The sequence below is a fragment of the Triturus cristatus genome, chromosome 4_1 (assembly GCF_964204655.1).
Source record: "Triturus cristatus chromosome 4_1, aTriCri1.1, whole genome shotgun sequence".
Lineage (NCBI taxonomy): Eukaryota > Metazoa > Chordata > Amphibia > Caudata > Salamandridae > Triturus > Triturus cristatus.
Window position 1 is genome coordinate 542,505,725 of NC_140585.1, and position 23,378 is coordinate 542,529,102.

Genomic DNA, 23,378 nt, shown 5'->3' on the forward strand with positions numbered 1-23,378 from the left:
AGGATTGCTCCCTTGAGCAACAATTCCCAGACCTCCTTGTCTATAAAATCTGCCTGGTCTTTTGAAAAATACAAGGGCTTTGGTCAAATCGGCTGGGCCTGTAGTTCGAAGAACTCTATTTGGAAGCCTGCGACTGTTTGTAACACCCAGGCTTCTGAGGTGAAAGAAGATCAATTGTGAAGAAAATATTGCGATCTGCCCTCGATTCTGACATCCCCCAAAAACTGAAGTCTCACCTTGTTGGTTGTTGTAGGAACCATTGCCTCTGCCACCTCTACATCGGCGGTAGGATCTGGTAGGGTTGAAGTTACCAAATTTTTCTGGGTCCTGCCTCTGTCCTCTGCGTGGTTCTGATGATTTGAAGGAGGCTCGGTTGTAAGGACGACCGGCCCAGCGCCCCCTGCCACGACCGGCTGCGCCAAAAACACGCGAGGAAGATCCGCTTAATGGATGATTGGGCCTTGTCCAGAGAGCTGAAAGTATTTACGACTTGCCCAACTCTTTCACGAATGGAAGTCCGAAGAGATTGCCCTCTGCCACCGGGCCAGCCTCCGAGGTGACCAATTCCACAAGTTTAGGGTCTATCTTAATGAGCAGAGACTTGCGCCTCTCTGTAGATATTGCTGTATTGGCATTCCCTAGAAAAACGATCGCCCTCTGGACCCAGCCAGATAGTACCTCTGGGGAGATGAGCGTACCAGAGACCTTGGCGTCTTCGACCATGTCTAGTATCTTTGCCAAGGGGCCCGCCATGTCCAAGAGCTTATCTTGGCAGGCTCTCCAAGAACAGTCAATGCCCTTCTTGGGGTCATGAATGAATTTAGCTAGGAAAGTGGCCATCTTAGGATCCACTTCCGGTGTGACCGCCACTTTACCATCCAGAGCCAGTCTCAGGCATTCCGCCCTCAGGCAGCTCCTGACCTCTTGATCTAACGGTTTTCGTAACCGGGTGGCCATATAGCGACTTTAGGGGCTGGAACCCACGCTGCAGACCTAGGATGGAAGAGGTCGTCAGGATTAAGCATGTCGTTATCTATCTCAGGAAGGGGTAACTGATCTCCTTTTGCAGGGCGCCAGGGCCTACTTGATTCGCCATCCCCATCAGAGGTCTTGGGGGACTCATCCGGGTCACCCGCAGGCGAAGCAACCGGGAGCCCAGAGCAAACCCGCAAGATCCTCTGCTGGATGAATGGGCTCTGAGGCGGTTTGGGCATCCATGAACTCCTTTTTCAGGCGCGCAAAAGCATCCAAATCCACACCACCCTCTTCAGGGCGCTTCCTTTTTGAATCTAGAGTGCTAGTGGAGTGCCCACCTGGAGGTAGGGGTTTCATAGACCCCGTTGAATCTTCCCTCGCAGAGAGGGGTTGTTGGCGCTGAGCCTGAAGTTGTTCAATTTTCTTCTCCAGTGGCGCAACCACTTGAGACACCGCCTTCAGGATAGAGAAGTCCACGCTTGACAGAAGTGATCATCTATGGGTAAATAGGTGACTTCCTTCTCGTAATATTCCTCATAATCCTCCATAGCTAAAGCTATACGGTGGCAGAGAAACACAATAGGGGAGAAGGTATGGAATAAAACCCTTCAATCAAAACTGCCAAAGTACTATAAGGGATTTGCACCCTGGGACCCCTGCTCCCTACGGTTTTTGAGGGTGTAACTGCCTGGGCTTGTCCCTTGAATATAGATTAGATCTTAGCCATTTTACGGTTGTTCTTGCTCCAGGCAGGGGCTCTTTGCAAATATTGCCCAAGCGCTACTAGTGCTGAACACAAAGCATTAACTTCCCCCACGTGAAGCGATAGGCGCAGCGGAGCAAGTCTCCTCTTCCGACTGTAATTGAGGAAAACGACTTGTCAGCAACGCGGGGGTAAACGTGCGAAAACTGACGGGCACGCGGACCACTGGCGGCGGGAGGGCCGCACCACACTAAGAGCCTCTCAGCACAGATGCGGCTACGAAGGAGCGAGAATCAAAATATCAGTAGAAATTACCAACTGCCTACAGCAAAGAGATATAAATAAGCCCAAAGCTGGGTCTGGATTAAATAGACAACCACAAACCGTGACTGACACAAAGGAGCAAAAGGACGTAGGATAAAGGACTATCAAAATCAGTTTATTTAAATATAAAGAGTCAAGATAATGGTCATTGAAAAGAAAGAATAAATGATAAATTGCATGATGCAAACATGTATAGGTCCCACACTAGACATTCATACACACATTCATTCCCACGACATACTCATTTATTCGACAAACACATAATTTCAAAAAACCAAATTATTTCATACATGGGTTAAAACCATCAATATTGGAAGGTTAACAGTTTCACAAAATAATAGTTCCAAAAAACGTGTGCTCTCCCAATTCTTAAGGACAGACGGGGTCTTCAGGTAGGCACGAGATAATAAAAGCCAACGCACGTTTCGGTGTTGGGCCCACGAGGGGCTACACCTTCATCAGGGCACAGGTGGTAACAAACGTGTGGTACACACAATAGACACCTAGAATACAGTCAAAATGATACAAAAGAGAAAGAAAATACTTAAGAAACACATAAATTAAATCTGTGGTTTGATACATCATAAATCAACGTCAATCAATGCAATCAAAGATTAAGATAATAACCTAAAGATCCAGAGGACTAACTTGAAATAGTCTTGAATCAGTGTCAGTCAGGGTAGGGTTCAGATACAAATGTAAGGATAGTGATTCTATGCCCCTGTGATTTGGCTTATATTGGTGAATCTGGCAGGGAATGTAGACTCAGGATGGGCGAGCACAAATCTAATATTCGTATTAAGAAACTCGGCGCCCCGTTGGTCTCCCACTGGATTGAATACGGTCATACTGAGCAGGACCTTAAATGGTCTATAGTGGAAAAGATACATACCCCCATGGGCAAGGATCCTACCACCATCCGAAAGAAGAGGGAGGTTTTTTGGATTTATCTCTTAAATGTAGTAGCCCAAGGCCTTAATGAAATTTGTCCCTGGGAAAATGCTATCACTTGATTAGACCACTACCCTACATTTTCTCTCCCATTATAGAGATACTGGTTCCCTCCGGGCGTATTCGGCCCCTTTTTCCTAAATTGCCTGTTTGAGTATGTCTCATGTTTTGCTTCTTTTACACCAAGTGGTTGTGTAAAAATCTCCCTCCCCACAGCCTCCATAGAAGTGCGCTTACCACGCGCTCTGTTCCAATATGGCTGCCGTGTTTTTGATCTAATGTATGGTCTTTGGCTGAAGTCCTTTTTCGATTTTTAGATTCAAGCCCGCTCGCGCGAGATTTTCTACCATCCAGCCTCCTCGATTCTTAACAGCATTTAAATATCGGCTCCCGAAGAAATTCTCCCGGAAGCCTTTTTGCCCCTACTCGGATGATGCTACCCTGTCATCTGCCTCATTGCTGCTAAAATACCCACGGTAAGAACGTCCGTGTGTGCTATTCGGATTCCCTGTGTGGCTATCCTTATCTGGCCCTGCTCTCTATACTCTACCTCTCAGCGCTGTTATTCGGCCTTTGACTGAAGTGAAACGCGCGTAGGAATCACTGACCACGCTATCGACCCTCACGCTGACCTCTAACCACTATGCTCTTTTTCAGCGCTTGTTTAAGTTTTTTATCTTGTTCCCATACACATACATGAAGAGACAGGACCAACAGTCATCCCCATTTTGTTATATATATATACACCTTATCTAGCTGTCCATATAATATATTTTTTACCGTCTTCTGATGTTCGTTTTTTATCATGCGCTCTGTTCCAATATGGTCGCCGTGTTTTGTTCTAATGTAATACCCTTGGCTGAAGTTCTTTTTCGATTTTTAGATCTATGCTCGCTCACGCAAGATTTTCTACCGTCCAGCCTCCCCGACTCTCAACAGCATTTAAATATCGGCTCCCGAAGAAACTCACCCGGAAGCCTTTTTGCCTCTACTCGGATGATGCTACCCGGTCATCTTCCCCATCGCTGTTAAATTACCCACGGTAAGAGCGTCCATGCGCGCCACCTGGATTTCTTGTGTGGCTATTTTAATCTGGCCCCGCTTTCCATATTCTATCTTTTAACGCTGTCATTCGGCCTTTGACTGAAGGGAAACGCTCGTAGTTATTACTGCCCATGTTATCGACCCCCGCGTTGACCCTTAACTACTATACTCTCTCCCAGCGCGTGCTAAGTTCTTTTACCTTGTACACATATATGAAGAGGCAGAGCCAAAAGTCAGCCTCATTTTGTTATATATACACACCTTATCTAGTTGTCTATATAATATTTTTTACCATCTTATGTTGTCCGTTTTTTGCAGGAATTAATTCATTCCCCTATCCGGTGTATTCGACAGACGCATCTAACACTGTTATCGGAACTAACATTTGGCGCTTTTGGCCCCTTACGTTGGATACTCGCTGTGATGTTGTTGTATGATGAACAAACCCTGAGCTTGCTGCCCCTTTAACTTCTCGGGTAAGCTCTGCCTCTCTTAGCAGCTACTGCGACCCTCATCGCAGCTTCTTTCATGATCCCTATCCTGACTCTATCCCCTTTATGTGTATTTCCTTGCTACAGAATCGCTCTGTTGAGCCCCCTGAGGCCCCGAAAAATGTCCCTCCCTAGAGTAGAGGGCTATCCTTAGCCACCTACCTGATTTAAAGGTATTGATTTCTCTCTATATGTAACAGTTGTAACCTATCCCGCATTGTTTTCCTTTTCTTTTTCTTTTTTATTCCAGGCATTTCTTTGACAACCTTTGCACCCTTGTGTCATTCTTACTTTTTACTGCACGGGTGATATATTGTACTTTGTTATTTTTCTTGTTTATCTGGACTCACCTCTTCTGAGAAGTTTGTTCTCGGTGGACCTCGGTTTTATCTAATTGGACTATCTTGCGACTATCCTTCCATTTGTATCTGAACCCTACCCTGACTGACACTGAATCCAGACTATTTCAAGTTAGCCCTCTGGATCTTTAGGTTATTATCTTAATCTTTGATTGCATTGATTGACGTTGATTTATGATGTATCAAACCACAGATTTAATTTATGTGTTTCTTAAGTATTTTCTCTCTCTTTTGTATCATTTTGACTGTATTCTAGGTGTCTATTGTGTGTCCCACACGTTTTGTTACCACCTGTGCCCTGATGAAGGTGTAGCTCCTCGTGGGCCCAACACCGAAACGTGCGTTGGCTTTTATTATCTCGTGCCTACCTGAAGACCCCGTCTATCCTTAAGAATTGGGAGAGCACGCGTTTTTTGGAACTATTATTTTGTGAAACTGTTAACCTTCCAATATTGATGGTTTTAACCATGTATGAAATAATTTGGTTTTTGAAATTATGTGTTTGTCGAATAAATGAGTATGTTGTGGGAATGAATGTGTGTATGAATGTCTAGTGTGTGACCTATACATGTTTGCATCATGCAATTTATCATTTATTCTTTCTTTTCAATGACCATTATCTTGACTCTTTATATTTAAATAAACTGATTTTGATAATCCTTTATCCTACGTCCTTTTGCTCCTTTGTGTCAGTCACGGTTTGTGGTTGTCTATTTAATCCAGACCCAGCTTTGGGCTTATTTATATCTCTTTGCTGTAGGCAGTTGGTAATTTCTATTGATATTTTGATTCTATGTTTCCCCTGCCCCCTCTGCCTACCCATCTGATCTTCAGGGGTCCCCCTTCTATTGGATACGAAGGAGCGAGAAACACTCCCGCGGCCGTGACACCTGCAAGGGAAACAAACTGTGATTATACATAGGGCGCGCATCATTAAAATGAGTCAATAACCTTGAAACAATGCCTTTTTAAATCGTAAAGCGAAGAGAAGGACAAACACTTATCTGAATACTGCTGGAGCAGCGAAGAAAGAGGAGCACAGAGCGTACCACGAAGGAAGTTGTTGGTGTTCCTGATGCAGGATTGACTCATGACTGTTGGACTTCTTTTCTAACATTGTCCCCTGGCATCATGGGAAATGTAGTTTTCTTGTTAACATATCTTTGGTAAAGCTGCTGGCGCAAAATAAACGGAGGAAGAAAAGCCTAATCTGAAGCCTCCGGTCCTGCCATGGAATCTGTAAAGCGCTCTGATACCCTCTGTGGTCATGTTCGCGCTATATAAAACGCTATATAAAACTTTCAAAATAAATAAATAAAGTACCATGTGCAAATGTGTTGTTAGAGTTCTCGTGGTTTCTCTTGGCACGCCTCACTAGTGGATGGAGAATGTTGTCAGCACGCATATTGGGTTCTATTATACTCTTGTGACTTCATGTGTGGTGAGTGGAGTCACTTCAGGAGCCTCGATGGGCCACCTGTAGGGAACAGAATACTTATTCTGGGGAAATAGGTTTTCTGACTCCTGGAGAGATAATTTTAAAGGTGAGGACTTTGCAGGAAGATTATGTATCCGCCAGAACTATTGTTACCAAAGGTGTATAACTTTTATATCTCCGCATCCCACTAAACTGTGAGGCACACTGCAAATATCTGCTTGTCAACAAGGCAAGCTACCTGTACAAATATAAATGAGAACTATGTAATAATTGCTTTCTGAAATCACATTCTGGAATATATGAAATGCATTAGCAGGCATTAAAAAAGATGTGCTCATTGCAGAGCTCAAACACATCTGCAAACACTCAATTTACTACTTGGTTGGTGTAGATTCATGTGTCCTACAGATGCTTGGTGCTAAACTTTGTAAAAGGCTGCAAAGTGGTTAACTTGGATTATGAGGTAGAGTGATGATGATCAAGGAGGGCGTTATCCACTTCTTGAAGGGTAGCAGTCGTATGAGCAGTCCTATGCGTGATTAGTAACCGAGGAGGAGCTTGTTCATTTATTTGTACATGCATACCTTATTCTGCCAGTGTGTTTTTGAGGTTGAATAGAGACTGCTTTCCCAATGATTGTTCCAATGAATGGAAGGTGGATTTTGGGGCAGTAGTTGAAGAAATAGTGTGCATTCACGGTTGTTTTCTTCAGTAAAGGAAGTTTCTTTCCTGTTTTAAAGTTGCTTTTGAAGTTTATTTGATTGAGGGAGGTTTTCACAATGTTAATAAGGAATACCTGCATACTGTTGTGAGTAACATGTAAATACCTTTTTGAGCTCAATAACAGATCGAGTTTATAAATCCTTTTGTGGTGTCAGCAATACAACCCTCTTGGTAAATATTATAGAAATTAATTTGGAGCAAATTATTGCTTGTAAATACCGGTCCTTTTTTGTCTGAATATTTGATTATAACACGTTCAGTAAATAGCTTAAATACAGTTAGAATGCTTTATCTTGAAATTAAAAAGTAATAGTTAAAAATTAACATAACAATTGTTTATTTTTGTTTGATAGTCTTGGGATGCAGCGCTTGCAAAAACTGCCCAGGCATGGGTATCGAAATGCCGTTTCGATCATAATCCTATCACATCTCAGCGGGGAAAAGGCCATCCTACATTTTCTACACTTGGAGAAAACATTGCACTCGGTACTATGGGAGCTACTCCATTGTGGCATTCAGAGATCAAACACTACGATTATAATACACATGGATGTTCTGGCACGTGTGGTCATTATACGCAGGTAATGTTTTACTTCTTTCTCTGCTTTTTTGTAACTCCGTCCTATTAAAAGAGCCTTATGGTCAGAAAGGTTTAGAACAGGCATATCAAATGACATTGCAGAAAAGATATATACTCTCTCTCATGCTTGAAAACAAATTCAGGCAATGCCTACAGCACTATACTTTTTACACACGTTGTTAGCATCGTTCTTATGGTCATCAATGAAGAGCAGGAGATCCCAACTGTAGAGCCGAACTCTGAACATTAATGTCTCTGATGGTCACTTTAATGGCACTTTAAATTCCACACTTGCAGTTTCTCTCCTCATGGTAATTTAGAGTGAATTTTAAGATTGTTACTGTTTTTTAGTAATGGATTGTATTCTTGCTTTTAACGTGACATATATGGATGTATTGTACTTTTTATGCTATTGAAATATTAGCGAAATAAATAATATTGACTTACATTGCAGATCCTTTCACCTCGTTTTAACTCAATTTCTGTTTGCCAACCATGATCTGCGTGATGGAGTAGATACTCCTATTATGCCACAACATCAAGAAATATACATTACTGCATTATATAGATTTAAAATGTTTTTATGGTCCTCACCTACAAACCTGTTTCTAATGTCCATGTTTGCCGTGTAACAAGAGACACAGAGTCAAAATGCATAAGGGTACGTGTGAGCTATGTGTGCGTATATATGGCACACCTATAGTTCTGTTATTAAGTAATACCAGAAATGCAGCCCTGGCGAGTGTAACAAGAATGGGCAGATCATTCAAGCTGAATGTCAGAAGTTTGCGGATATTGACAACCGTTTCAATGTTTTTCTTACGCCTATATGCATATTTCACTTGATCGATTGACAGGTAATGTTAAAAAAAAGAACATAAAAGAACATTGAAAAAATTTAATACGACAAAGTTTTAAAATTCATATAAAAGGGGGGAGCTAAAGTGCAGTAAATACCACAAGTAAAAGAGTAGCATTCTAGCAACTAAAATGTAGGGCGTATTTAGTGGGACAGTAAGAAAACAATTTTAAAAACCCTTGGCAAGATAACTGCTTTACTTCCTGTTAAACTAAACGCCTTTGTTTAACACATATCCGGCAACCGCAGACACTTCTGAAGCAGCTACTGACTCCCCAAGGTTGCGTCCCTTGTTCCTTACATGCTGTGCCACAGGTGAAGGAGAGTGTGTGTTTTTAGACAGACAGCTCTCAATAATGGTGTAGCCATTAAAGGCATTTAACTCTGGTTTGTGCGAATAGACTTGTGGCTTTAGACAGTAGCCAGTGTATTATGGAGGTAACAAAACAGCAGACAAAAAAGGATAGTCTAGACATAAACTCGCTCCCCAAGAGCATGCAACAAAGTCTTATCAATAGATAGCAAAATTGATGCATGAAACTAGAGAACTGACAGTATGGCATTAAAGATTGATAAAATCAAAAAGGGTGAACCAGGAGCTATAAAGGTCCAGCATACGTGCTCCTTATCACAATCACATTATAAATACAGTATGCAGTTCCTACTAAGACAGATGGTTCCAAGGAAAGGAATATGCTCTAATAGGAGCAAGGGCCCTCACACACCTGAATAGGTGTCATGCTTCATCCTTGGCACACTGTGAGGCGATGTGGCGCAGGAACCTGCCACCCACTTAACTATACAGTATCTGCACGAGCTGGGCACAGGCAGGCACTTAACCAAGTGGTTTGCGGAATCCCTCCGCACACATACGGCTCCGCAGCTGCTCTCCCTCCGAGCTCGATAGGACACAGACTTGCAGCGGCCCGCCACGGATCGTGACTGGGAAAATATTCTCAAGAGCCCAGTGCGAATACCTTGGAACGTTCGATTCCAACTCATACAATATTATATCATTCACAGAGCTTACCTAACACCGTAGCGCATAAATAGATATTTTGATCGTACTGATGCCAAATGTGCGAGATGCGACGAAATAGGAGCAGACCTACTGCATATGTTGTGGTCAGGCGTTGCCATTCGTACATACTGGGGCGTGGTCACCAGTTGCTTGTCTCAGTGCACGGAACGGGAACTGGACTGGACGTGGGAGCAATGCGTCTTGGGGCTGTACCCCAGATCCAAAAAACACAAAGTGACCTCCAGGTACATAGACCTGGGACTCATAGTCGCCAAGAGGCTGCTCACGCGCCGTTGGAAGCCTCCTGACCCCCCCCGGCAGCAGAGGCCTGGTACCAATCACTACTATGCTAGGCACAGGTGGAAAGCGTGACTCTTAAACAGGAGGACGCTAGAGGGCTGCGTAAGCAGCCGCTAGCTGCGGCGTGGGACGCGATACTATTGGACTTTCGCATAGCTTGGCAGGACCGCCTGCAGTCGACACCGGGAATGCCTGCAATTGACAACGTACATGCGAGTGAAGATGGCCTGTAACGTAGAGAATGTAAGGTAGCGATCACTGCCTCGTCCAGCCATCCTTCATGAGCTCATACATGCATTGTTGACCTCCCTTCTTAGGTATATATACTTAGCCCCCACACTGCAGGGTATAACACATGCTGGTATTTATTATGAATTAGGGGGAATGGGTGACTACATAAACAAGATCCATAGACAAAATGGTGTGTTGTGTCGCGTGCGTGGGCGAGGGGGGAATTGCGGGTGCGACACCAGAGGGCATGTATGAGTTCACTGTAATTGTTCCAGGTGTAAGTTGTTAGGTTTTTATGTTATGTTGTTGACTAAGCATTAAGTAAGTTGAAAACACTACATTATGATGTCAAACCGATTGCTGAACAAAGAACACTATAACGGTTAATATCGGCCGGCGTGTATGTAGATACTGAGCAAGCTATTTCTGTAAGGCCATGATCTGTCTTGTATTAACAATGTTGATCAAAGCAAAGAAACAAAAATAATGCACTGTAAACTGCTAATTTGTTGTAATATCAATATAAACAAAGTTAAACTAAAAAAGGGTGTCATGCTTCATCATTAGACTAGCTCCTCGTCAGGCTGGGGCTGCAATGCCCGATGGGAACCCACGAAGGGGCATTTTGTTGGAGATCATTTTAGAATAGCCTTATAATCACGTATATGCAGTTTTTTGAGTTGCAATCAGAATGTTTTTCTGTACCCATGTAATAGTTTTGCTCAATTGGATTTCTGTAGGTCTAGTGTAGGTCAACATGTCCTTAAGGTTAGCAGTTCGCTTGTATGCAAACCTAGGTAGCGGTAACGAAAGTTTGCCTTTTTGTAGGATAGTCCAAAGTTGTCTAATGCTTTTTTGAAGGATATCGGAGTCAGGTGTAAATGTGGTGACACAAGTGAGTATATCTGAATTTTGTCTAATCTGTGGTTCTTTTAGGGCACTCCTGTTTTTGTTCTTTGCATGTTTCTGTGCAGTCGTAATATATTGTTGGGGGGTATTGTCAGGCCTCTAGATTTTCTGCTAGTGTTTGAGTTTGCAAATTGCATTTGTGTATATTGCTGCAATTGCTGCCCTTGATGATTAATCTGTTTAATGAATATCTTGCCACATCAATCATACCAGAAGCTTGGATGGGCTAGATCCTCCATCCAATCCACAAAAAGGGGGATCCAACTCAACCTGAAAATTACAGGCTAATTGCCCTATTGGACGTGAATGTCAAAGCTTTTGCAAAAGTGCTTCTACACGAGCTAGAACAATGGATCAATGATAATAGAATCACTCCGATCTACCAGACAGGGTTCAGACCTAACACCTCTACCATGGACAATATTATTGCCCTCAATTACTTGAGTTCCAGAGCTACGGCGCGGAGCTTCATCAACACTGGGCTCAAGCAGGGATGTGTACTTACCCCCAGACTCTTCAACCTGTACACAGCAGATCTTGGGGAAGAACTACTTAAAGGCAAAATCTACCTCCTCCCCCCCGCCCCTCCCAAACTGAGCTGGATGAAATTTCCAATAATACAATATGCATACAACTTGGTCCTGATGGACCAGACTCACACTGGGATGAGGAAGGCCCTGGACATATTACACACATTCAGTATACGTAGCACTCTCCAGGCCAATGCCGAAAAAACTAAAGTCCTGATCTTCAGCCAAAGAAGTAAAAAATGCCAGCTCGAATGGCAACTTGTCCACTAAATATAGTCACAGCTAGCAAATACAATTACCTTGGAGTCTGGCTGATGGACTCAGAAAAACATAAATTGCAGACGAAGGCACTAGCAGGAAAAGCCACAAAAACGATGTACATCATATCGAAATTATACTATTAATTAAACAGCCATTCAGCCGAGGCAACTCGAAGAGTCATTGGGGCAAAATTAGTGCATACAATAAATTATGGCTGTCTAGCTTACCTAGGAAGGCTCCCTGAGACATTAGAGCGCTGCCACATATACCAAAATATTCAGCTTGCTAAAAAACACTCGCCACACCCTAATCCGGCTAGATTTCAATTTAGGAAGCATGGACAGGTAACCAGGGCCGATCCAGAGTTCCTGCGGGGTGCCCTTAAGGCTATGTTTTTAGATAAAAAAACTCTTGGGTGAAATACCTTGACTCAGCCAAATCAATGGTACATATGGGTTCAACACACTTGATAGATCTCTCAATTACTAAAGTATAATTAAACAATAAGTGTTGCATTTTTGCTTTTACCTTTCCATCTTGTTGCTTATGTCACGCTCTATGAATCCTTAGTGCATGCATTATATGCCTTCTGTTCAGTATTCTGGAACCACTGAACGGCAGTTAGTTGTACTGGATGAACCTATCTGGTTGTACTGTGCCGCTGATAAAAATACAAAAACCTACTTACCTTCTGGCATCGTCTTGTCTTTACAAGTGGCGTGGAGTGGAGAAGAGACATCCTGCTAGATCGTATATTGTGGCACAGGTGCGGTGATGTCTTCTGGACCCGGCTTGATGATTTTTGTGGTTCCTGTGCCTTGAGCTGTAATTGAAGCTTTGTCGTATCTTCTCCTCACTATTCTGGACAGTTTCTCCAAGATCCGATTTTTCTCGGCATTTCCTACTGTTTTTTGCAGATTTTTAAGACTTTCTGTCATTTTCTTTGGCAGTTTTCTGAGGTGACATTTCCTGCGTGCAGCTTCTCCTGCTATTGTGACGACGCTTCCCCTGATGACGTTTGCTCTGGCGACACTCCCTGACTACGCTTCTTAGCAACGCTACTCTTCAATGTGGAAGGTTTAACTTTTCACCCCACGTAGTGCGTCTTTGCATCATCGTGCCATGCAGGTGGCCATTTTGGATTTGGATTCCTTTCTACTTGTTTCCAACGCGTGCAGTTTGCTTTCCAAGTCGTCTTTTACATGTGCAAAACTTCAAAACCTGTGATGCCTACGGAGATGTCTACAGTGATGGACACACCTAAACAATTTGTTTCCACATCCAGGTAGGATAAGCTTGTTGATTGCGGTGACAGGCACACCCTGACTTTTTTGCACCATCTGGGTTGTTGATTCACTTATGGTGACATGCACACCCTGACAATTTTGCACCAACTGACCTGTTGATTCACGTTGACAGGCACACCTTGACTATTTTGCATATATTATACTTTTCATATTATGTCCTCTTGGTGTGTTGCCAATCTTTGAATCAGCAGAATTAGCACAATTGTAATTTCCCGTGGGTGACGTTATTTGTGAGACTTAATGTACCTTCTTTGTGCAGTCACCTATACTACAAGTTTGAGTATTTGTCTTGTATATCTTAACTTATTTTAGAATCAATTTACTACTTTATCACATTATTTTGGTTCCCTTTACTCACTCTATATCAGTTCACAGTACCTCTACCATTATGCAGTTTGACCCACCCAGCAAGTTCTCGCAAAACAAAGGGAAACCACCTATCCCAGGGACTAGATGGAAAGAAGAGTTTATCAGATATTTGAAGACAATCAATGGTGAAAGAATGTTGGCAGAAACGAAGAAAAACATTTTTCTGCATTGTTTAGGTTCAGAAGGTCAAGTAGTTTATAGAACTTTGCCTCCTGTAAGATCTGGGTGTGATTACAATGCATATGATGAAGCCGTATTGCGTATTGAGAACCATTATAAGCCCCCTGCTAGTGTTGCCTTTAACAGGTTTAAATTCTATACTAGAGCTCAAGAAGAAGGGGAGAGTTTTGATGAGTTCCTTACAGCTTTGCGTGCATTATCCATAAATTGCAATTTTGGTATGATTACAGATGAAATTATCAGAGACCAAATTATAGTTCATGTCAAAAGTAAAAAAGTGCAAAAGAAATTATGGATAATGGGTGACCCTAATTTGGAGGCTGCTATTAGAACTGCGAAAGACTTAGAACAGTCGGAAAAGTGGATGAAGTCTCTTAACAAGAACTTTAAAACCCCTGTCTTAGAGATGATAACAGTATTACCCCTTGAGCCTCTAGAAATGTTTCTGGTTATAAGAATAATAACACCAGGAGTTTCATTTCTTCAGATGTGGTAATCCAGGACATATCGCTTCTTTTCTACGTTGTCCTGCCATTGGGAAGGAGTACAGTAAGTTTGGGCGGTTGGGACACTTCTCCAAGATGTGTAAGGATGTGAAAAAAGGCTCTTCTGTAAATTCCTCCAAAGGAATGGTTTCATGTGTTTCTGGTAAGTCTCAGGTTGATGATGACACGCAGTGGAGTATAGAAACAGGTATAGTTGTTTCTTTTCGTGGTTTTCCAGATGACTCATTGGCATCAAACATTGGACCTCCGAAATGTCTGGTGCACATATTGGGTAGAGAACTTAAGTTGATGGCGGATTCTGGTTCGCCTTGGACCATCATCATTGGAGAATATTGCATTCAATGTTTTGGTGATTTAGTAGATTTACATTCTCTCATGGAATCTGATATTATTGCAGTTCGATGGATGCAAAATCGACATTATAGGTTTTAAAGAACTAGAAATTGAATTTAAAGAGAGAACAGCCCTCACTATATTGTATGTGGCTATTAAAGGTGTGAATGTGTTGGGTGGCAGGACCAAGCACGTATTTTCTTCACGTTGGATCTCTGTTCAGCATATCATCAAATTGAACTTATGGAAGATGCCAGAAAATTCACTGCGTTTATAACACCACATGGATTGTTACAATTCAAATGGATGCCCTTTGACTTAGCCTCAGCGGCATCCATGTTTCAAAGGGCAATGTACCATATATTTAAAGACGTAAGTTTTATGTTATTTTTTTATATTTATTTTTAGAGTTTTCTATTGCGCAAACAAGACCCAGAGTAGTGTATCAGAGTGCTTTACAAAACAAAGCAGAGTAAGTATAAAACATTTTTCAAAAACAGAGCAGAGAAAGTATCAAAACATTTTTAACAAGGTTCGGCAGGTAGCAGAAACAAAATAAGTGATTTTGTTAAGTGTTTTCAGGGTGACATACTTATTTTTTTAAAGAACAATGAAGAACATTTTATTCTTGTCAAAAAAGTGTGTGAAAGGATGGAGAGATATGGTTTAACACTCAAGGGAGGGAAGTGCAAATTGTTTTGTGAATCTGTCAAATATCTAGGACATACCCTACCAGGTAATGGTGTTGTGCCTAATAAATCCTTGGTAGATGCTATTGTCAAAGCATCCTTGCCTGATAATAGGGAAAAGCTTTAATCTTTTGTAGGTTTGTGTGAATACTATAGTAAGTTTAAACAAAACTTCGCCACTAAAATGAAACCTCTTAGAGAGTTGACTAGGAAAAATACTGAATTTGTGTGGTCAGAAAGACAAGAATCAGCATTTCAGCGGGAAACAACGTTTACTACGCGGTTTTTACAACGCAATACAATCACAACACGGTTGTTGCAACGGGGTCGTTACAACGACCACGCAGTGCCATTACAACGCAAGTCGTTACAACGACTTGTGCTAGATGGCGCTCTAGACTAAGGAATAGTATGATTCAGTATTCCAACACCTTCCCTAGTGTTGCACACAATGTAGTTGGAATAGTAAATCATACTATTCCTAAGTCCAGTGCGCCATCTAGCGCAAGTCGTTGTAAAGATTTGCGCTATACTGGCGCTGCGTGGTCGCAACGCGGTCGTTGTAACAACCGTGTTTTGATTGTATTGTGGTGTAAAAACCGCGTTGTAAAAGTATATATTTGCTTTTCAGCAGATTAAGAGAGAAATTGTGGATGCTCCCGCTCTCAAATCCTTTTGTTTGAACAAAATGTGTATCATTAGTGTAGATGCAAGTTTGTACGGGTTGGGCAGTGTATTGATTGAGTCAAAGAAGTGGTAAGGAGGAATGGTGTGTGGCGTTTGCATCCAGGACCCTTTCAGAAACTGAGAGAAGGTATGCTGTAATTGAAAGAGAACTTTTGGCCTGTATTTGGGCCATTGAACACTTCCGGAACTATGTGTCGGGTAGCAATTTCCTGCTTAGAACTGATCTCAAGCCCCTCGTAGGGATTTTATCTCCGGGGTGTGTCGAATTCCACTGCGCGTATTGCAAGACTCACTTCCAGGTTACAAGAGTACAATTCTGAGGTAGAGTTTGTTCCAGGTAAGAGCTGATTGTCTGTCAAGGTTGCCATGCTCCGACAGCAGTGATTTTCACAACGAATAAGATATGGAAATGATCGCAACTGTCCAGGATTTTGTCTCCACAGAAGTTTTTGGAGTGTTTGAAACTGAGTGGAAGAAAGAAATGTGTAATGATGCTATATGTCAGTTGATTATGAAGTATTTGAGAGAGGGTTGGCCCAAAGAGAGATGTGCCACTTCAGAGATGGGTCCATTTTGTCAACTTATTGTTCAAGAGATGCAAGATCATTCCTCCTAGGGCTAATAAAAATACAATTTTACAACTTGCTCATGAGGGACATTTGGGAATGTCTTCCATGAAACGCCTTATTAGAGCACATTTATTGATAAAATGGTTGACAGAACGGTTGTGAAGTGTTCTGAGTGCATTAACAGTGACAAGAGGCTTAGGGTGTTTTCTGCCCCTCTTAAGCCGGTGACTTGGCCCGAGTCTCCCTGGAAAAAGTGGCAATCGACATTTCTGGTCCCTACAAGTGCCTGCCATCTGATCGCCGTTTTGCCCTCGTTTTACTAGACTACCACTCTAAATGGCCGGATGTTAAGCTTGTGGCTAATGCTACTTCTCAAGTGGTTATTACATTTTTCAAGGAATTTTTTGCTAGAGAAGGATGCCCAGAAGTGTTGATAACGGACAATGGTGTGCAACTCACTTCACAGGAGATAGAGGAATTTTTCTGTAAATGTGGTATCAGACATGTCACTACTGCCCTTATTGAACATAGGGAAAATGGTCAGTTTGAAAGGTTCAACCGTGTGCTTAAGGAGGGTATTGAGTCGGCCAATAAGTCCAGTGAACCTTGGAGGGATGTTTTGAGGAGAAAATTGTGGATGTACCACATCACTCCTCACTCTGTTACTGGGGTGAGTCCTTTTAGGATTTTGAAAGGAAGGGATCCTGTGTCTGATATTTGTCTGTGATAGGTAAAGAAATCCAGCAAAAATGTTGATAATGCTGAGTTGAATGTTATTGCTGGTAGAGTGAGAGAGAAGCAAAGAAAGGAGATTTTTGATGAAAAATGGAGCGTGGGAGTTCCTGATTTCGCCATTGGTGATTTTGTTAGAATCGAGAAACCTGGTGTCTTGGTGACAGGTAATTTTAAATTTGGCCATCCCATTAAAGAGGTGATGGTTTGTAAAAATAGTGTGATTACTCAGGATGGCAAAGTGTGGAATGTGAGAAGAGTGGTCAAATGCAGATGCAATGAAGATTGTAAGATTAGTGAGTGTAAAACTTTGTTGGGTAACAGTTTGGACTCCAGGAGTTATCAGACGGTGGCTTCCAGAGTCAAAGTAAACAATAGAACCAAGTGTTTGCCAGCAAGGTATAAATCTTAGATGGTACATCCTTTGGTATTTATGTTACAGTTCCACCTAGTTCTTTTTGGTTTTTGTTTTCTTTGTTCGGTTTTCTTGTAATGTTATTGGGGTAAGATGTGTTGCATTCTTGCTTTTACCTTTCTGTCTTGTTGCTCATGTCAAGCTCTAGGAATCCTTAGTGCGTGCATTGTATGCCTTCTGTTCAGTGTTCTGGAACCACCGAACGGCAGTTAGTTGTACTGGATGAACCTATCTGGTTGTACTGTGACACTGTTAAATAAAACTACAAAAACCTACTTACCTTCTGGCATTGTCTCGTCTTTACAATAAGTTAAAGACACAGGCCAGGAAGTTTTCTAGGGAATTGGACATAAATCAAGTAAAAAACATCAGGGGATCAGAGGATCTTGTGGCATCATATGAAGCTTTCCTCTGTTAACCATACCTGAGAGCAGCTATTGGAAAATATGCTTTTAAGAATATCCTAGGAGTCTGGCTCTTAACGCCTATAAGGGAATACAGAGCACACAGGAAGAACTGGGCACAGGGACATGAGCAATATAGGCTGTGTCAATGCCACTCGGAATTAGTAGCCCACATAGTATACTGTTGTGCAAGCCTAATACAGTCGAGGCAAAGGTATCTAAGGCCAATCATTTTGCAGCATGGGATAAGAACATGCAAGGAGGCTCTAATGCTCATCTATACCACAGTGGTTCCAAAGAAACTAGCCCAGTTTGGCAAATTCTTCTTGTAAACCAGCAGGCTTCTACGAGAGGTTGGACAAACAACAAGGGCTGCCTGTCAGTGGATTATTATCCTCGACCCATGAACTATTGTTGCTGTGCCTGGCATACCTTGAACCCTATCCTTGGATCCCATCCTTGGACCCCGTTGACCTAGATGAACCTTTCTTCCATTTTATCCTGCCATAGTTGAATCTGGAAGTCCAAAGCTAGCTTTCGAATAAAAGGCAGTGGTGATCTTATACATACCTAGCATTTTAATATTTTGGGTGTTCTTCATTTGTATTAACTGAAACACCACCCTATTCACTTCATTTCAATCAACTTGCACAGGTGCAGTCTGGTCCAGCTATGATCATAGAAGCGGGTGAAACACTCTACCATCTTATTGCTCCTCAAACCCAGTACGATACGAGATCACTCGCTTTCATGTTGCACAATATGGACTGAAATCATAATGAAATGCTGGTTGTCGGTGCAGAGGTGCACATATACAGTTTGGTTCAGCTGCTCATTTGCACAGGTTTTTATCCCAATCCAGTTTAGATTGCATATGTCGCTAATATATTATCTTACATACACTTGACAGAATTATACAATGAGATGTATATCTGTACAGATTTTTTAAGTTTGATCTATTTTATGTTTGCATATTCTTCATTTTGTATTAGGAATTTTAATGGAATTAATTGTCTAAACACTTTTAATACTAATATTGCTGCAATTGTGGCGTAATCTCAAAAATTGCCCATAGGGCAGATAATCATGCATAGCTTTTGGGTGGTGGCTCCTGTTCAACATTAAACTACTCCTATCTCTAGTTTTTTTCAAAAGTAGTTGTAGCGGAGCATGCCATTAGACAGATGGATCATAATGTCCAAAAATGATAGACCCTCTTCAGAAATGTTTCCAGTGAACTAGCCCCGGGACTAGCACCTAGACTCAGCTGTTGTCTGTGAACATATGTGCCTTGTCATCTAGGTATGCATAGTATTGTAACATAGAGAGAGAGAGAGACTTTCTGAGTGAAGATCACGGCTATACCTGAGATGTAGAATGTCCACCTGTGTATGCTAAGGTACAGGGCCCACTACTAATCAGAGAGATCTTTCTTATATAATCATTCCGCTTTTGTAGAAGGGGAGGGGGTTAGGATAATCTGTCTTATAATATGACAGGGCTTTTCATAATATATGGTTTACTGACTATGCTGACGGTATTTTTGTTAAGCATTGGTTTTCTGATTGTGGCATGTATACTGCATTTTAGAGCACAATAGTTTAAATAAACATTTCAAACTTCCTTCGTGTATTTTTTATATCTTATTGTGGAAGAGTGTGAGAGTGAAAGAGGGTGTCCTGTTATCACGATCCCTGACAGGGGCAGGAGTGGTGTGTTCTGAGGCGTCAATTCACTTGTCTCTCTGTATATGGTTGGTAGGGCAAGTGAGACTCTATAGCAGCCCCGGCCCATGGAGGGAGTTCCGTGGGGCGGTAAGGCGGGGCGGGGCGGGGGAGGGGCAGGGTGGGGGATTCTAAAAACCGGAATATGGATAATTGCAGGTAAGTAAACAATTAAATAAATAAAACGAATTTCGTAGCGCGCGCTGCATCGCAAAATGCGATGCAGCGCGTGCTACGAAATTTGTTTTATTTATTTAATTGTTTACTTACCTGCAATTATCCATATTCCGGTTTTTAGAATCCCCCACCCTGCCCCTCCCCCGCCCCGCCCCGCCCCACGGAACTCCCTCCACGGGCCGTGGCTGCTCTATAGTAGGTCAGACTCGGGCTCATGGGTATGAAGGTGGTATGGTGACTCTGTTCCTATCTACTGATGTTCTATGGTACCAAGCATAGTCCTGTTCCTGAGCAGAACCCCTGTAACATGACGCAGCCAATGTTTGGTCATGTACTTATTTGTGGGAACCCTGAGTAGCGCTTGTGCTTGTCCACAATACCCTTGCACCATTTTGCGGAGACGTCACTGGTGTTTGGGATTTATCCTCCATAGTTTTCAGGGATCACCTAGTTCTGTTGGTTTTTCAAGCTTGAATATTAATGTCCTCTTTGTGCCACCATTGGCATTCTTGACTAAATTGATTATTGTGCAACCTGTTGCAATTGCAGTTAAATGCCGTACTGCGGTTATTCAATACTTACTTCAGCGTCGGGGCCCTAATGCGGGAGCTCCTGTGATTTTTTTGTAATTGAAGGACACGCAGCATACCGCTTTGAGGCTTTTTATTCCTCGGTCACCTTTCCAGCTGTGTACGCTAATGACATTATGTTTCATACTTACACAGGCATCTGCAGCACTGCAGCTTTATCATCCTCATGCACTTCTTGAAGTTCATCTTACTGGGAACACCAGACTTGGTTTAATGGATATCTTCTCCATGTCCCAAGCATTATTCATATGGGCCCCTTAAGTATTAACAGTGCTACCTGGCCTACTCTTGCAGGTTTTAAGCGGTACCCAAATTTAGCTGATCTAAATTTGGCAAAAACACGTGCGTTGTATAACCAAGTAGTTCTTTTATACAGATGCTTAATCCAATTTGTTTCTTGTACCAGCACACGGACAACCGGCAGTGGGACTTGTTATCAGTCCAGTCATTGTACATTCAGCTACGGGCAAATGGGCAGCTAATCGAGAGGACATTCCCTTTCGGATTGCCCAGACGATTGATCAACTTGCTGCCGTGTGTTACTTTACAGGACCACAAGAACAACATAGAAATTCGACTATGTGTTCACCCAATGGTCTGGTCCCCCCTTTAGTTGACTGCAACACTTGGAGGACTGTTTTTGTCACAGTATATACTCACTGTTATGGCACACCCTCAATGGGCATTCTGCAGAACGTCCTTAAACAAATGCAGAATGAAAATGGGGCAGGTCCTGCCCTATATATGGGGATGAAACTTGTGGGTAATTTTTCAGTTATCTCCGAAATTGTTCTAATGATAAAGGTGAAGCAGAGTCTTTGCCTATACACCAGCGACTTACTGTGGTGGTTATGGAAGACTGCGAACGTGAGTTACCTATTATAATAGCTTAGGTGTCTACGTTCTTGGGAAGTAATAGTTTGCGGATCAGGCCAGCCATTCCACCTCTTGTCAAAACTATTTTGGACAAGGATGCCCATCTAAACAACCACAACAAAAAGTAGACCTTGTGACGGTTCACCGCCCCCTGAGTCTTTCGAATGGTGATACAATTTTCGTGATCGCTCTAAAATCAAGACTCCTGCTCGATATCAGGTTCCTGATCCCTGTTCTCCTCATTCCTTTCAGGACTGGTCTGACCAGCAGTACAAAAGAGGAGGGAGATCTGATCACAGATGAGAAGAACACATGCAACCTAAACGGGAGACACAAGCTCGTTTGACGTGAAGATAAAGAAAGAGTATCCACCTCCGTATAAATCCCCTTTTCAAAAGAAGAAAGATGCAACCTTGACAGCTAAATATGCCCCAGATGGTGAGAACCCTTCTCCTGGACAGGAGTTGGGCAGTGACTCTCCACGACAGCGCGACCAAAGTCGCCATAGTGCACCAGACACTCCACCAGTTTCTGGAGGCGAGAGCAATTGAAACTTTTGTCACTGTAGAGACCACGGACTGCCGCTTTGCACCCCCAGACAGGCTCTATCACTTAGATATTCAATTTGAAGGTGACAATAAAACCTCCATTCAAGCTTTCTTTTGGGAACATTTGACTTCTTCCTGCAACATTCTTTTGGTGGAGGTTGATTGGCCTCCTACTTTTATTATTTCTTGTCCCCAGGGAAAGGATATTATCCTCCCTTCCTTTTTGTACAAAGTCCCTGACGAGGTTAAACAAGCATATGCTTCTGAATGGGCTCTTGCTATGGGCCCGCTTTATATTGCAATGAGGCTGTTTGGGCTAAGGATTCCCCTTTCCATGTTATTCCTATTTGTTCCACTCCACAGTAGCAGTATCCTATCAAACGTGATGCCAAGGCGTCCATTAAAGACATTCTAGTTAGAGTACCAGGGAGTAATTGAACAGTGTGTGTCTCAAATAAATAGTCCTCTATTTACGGTTTTGAAACCTGATCACTCCTATCGTATTATGTTAGATTACAGACATTTGAATAGTCATACATGCACATTTGCTGTGCAGGATTCACATAGTACGGCCTTAATTATTAATATTGTTTGTAATTATTTAAGACTACATTGGATATTTCCAATGCTTTTTTCACTCACAATTTTGCTCCGGAGAGCTGTGATTGGTCCACGTTTTCTGCCCTCGGCACTCAGCCGCTTACCTATGGGCTATAAAAACAGCCCAGGTGTCTTTGCAGCATGTATTGTGTCGATTCTGCATGACATTGACCCGAATGCTCTGTCTTATGTGGATGACATCTACTTACCAGATGATGAATCGAATCTTCGTTTACAAGAACAGATCGCATTATAACGCACTTTGCTGAACTTTGTTATAAATTCAATTTTAAAAAAATCACATTGTTTTCCTCAGTGTCCTTTTCCTTGGACATGAATTACCAATGAGGGTAAAAGCCTGGCACCTCACTTCCTGGAAAAATGTGCACAGTTGCAACCCCGAAGTACAACGAAAAAATTGCAGTCCTGTCTTAGGTTTTTATATTCCAGCTGGACTTGAATTCCCGAATATGCTCAATGTATTAAACCGCTCTATGCCTTAATACGTCCAGATTTTCCTGCATCCTGCTGGTTGACTGAACATACTGAAATTCTCAGATCTTTACAGTCTGACTTGTTTGAAACGCGACATTTGCACACACAACTTAATACAATAAATGTGGTTATCCTGATTTTACCGGGTTCACTTGGGATTACATATGTCACCTTTAATGAGGGTGAAACTTTTCCCATTGCTTATAAATTACATTTATATTCCCTATCAGAAATGCATTTTGCTTCCACTGAGGCAATACTAACCGCTGTAGAGATGGCCATTCTCAAGGAATGGCCTCTTGCTCAAAGCAAACACATTATTCTTGTTTCTCCTATGCCCACCTTGGAAGCTGTCACAAAAGCTAGCGTTCCTAATTAAAGCCCTCCATTCTCGATGGATTCAAAAGGCTATGTCCTTAATAGTTGTTGATGTTGACTTTGTCTTTGACCCTTCTTTGCAGACGCAAGAATTTTTGCA

At 42.3% G+C, this 23,378-nt stretch overlaps 1 protein-coding gene and 1 long non-coding RNA gene across 3 annotated transcripts in view; both read left to right on the top strand.

The window, feature by feature from the left end:
* Positions 1 to 2,772: 2,772 nt before the first annotated feature.
* LOC146855200 (GLIPR1-like protein 1) overlaps positions 2,773 to 23,378 on the top strand; it is an 858,145-nt gene continuing 837,539 nt past the window's right edge. The window contains exons 1-2 of the mRNA XM_085651091.1: positions 2,773 to 2,937; positions 7,362 to 7,589. Coding sequence (XP_085507217.1) covers positions 2,773 to 2,937; positions 7,362 to 7,589 — 393 coding nt within the window. The remainder of the gene's footprint in view (positions 2,938 to 7,361; positions 7,590 to 23,378) is intronic.
* The window catches only part of LOC146855201 (uncharacterized), a 143,391-nt gene continuing 132,879 nt past the window's right edge, over positions 12,867 to 23,378 (top strand). For both annotated transcript variants that reach the window (XR_014980802.1, XR_014980803.1), the window contains exon 1: positions 12,867 to 12,984. This is a non-coding gene — a long non-coding RNA (uncharacterized LOC146855201). The remainder of the gene's footprint in view (positions 12,985 to 23,378) is intronic.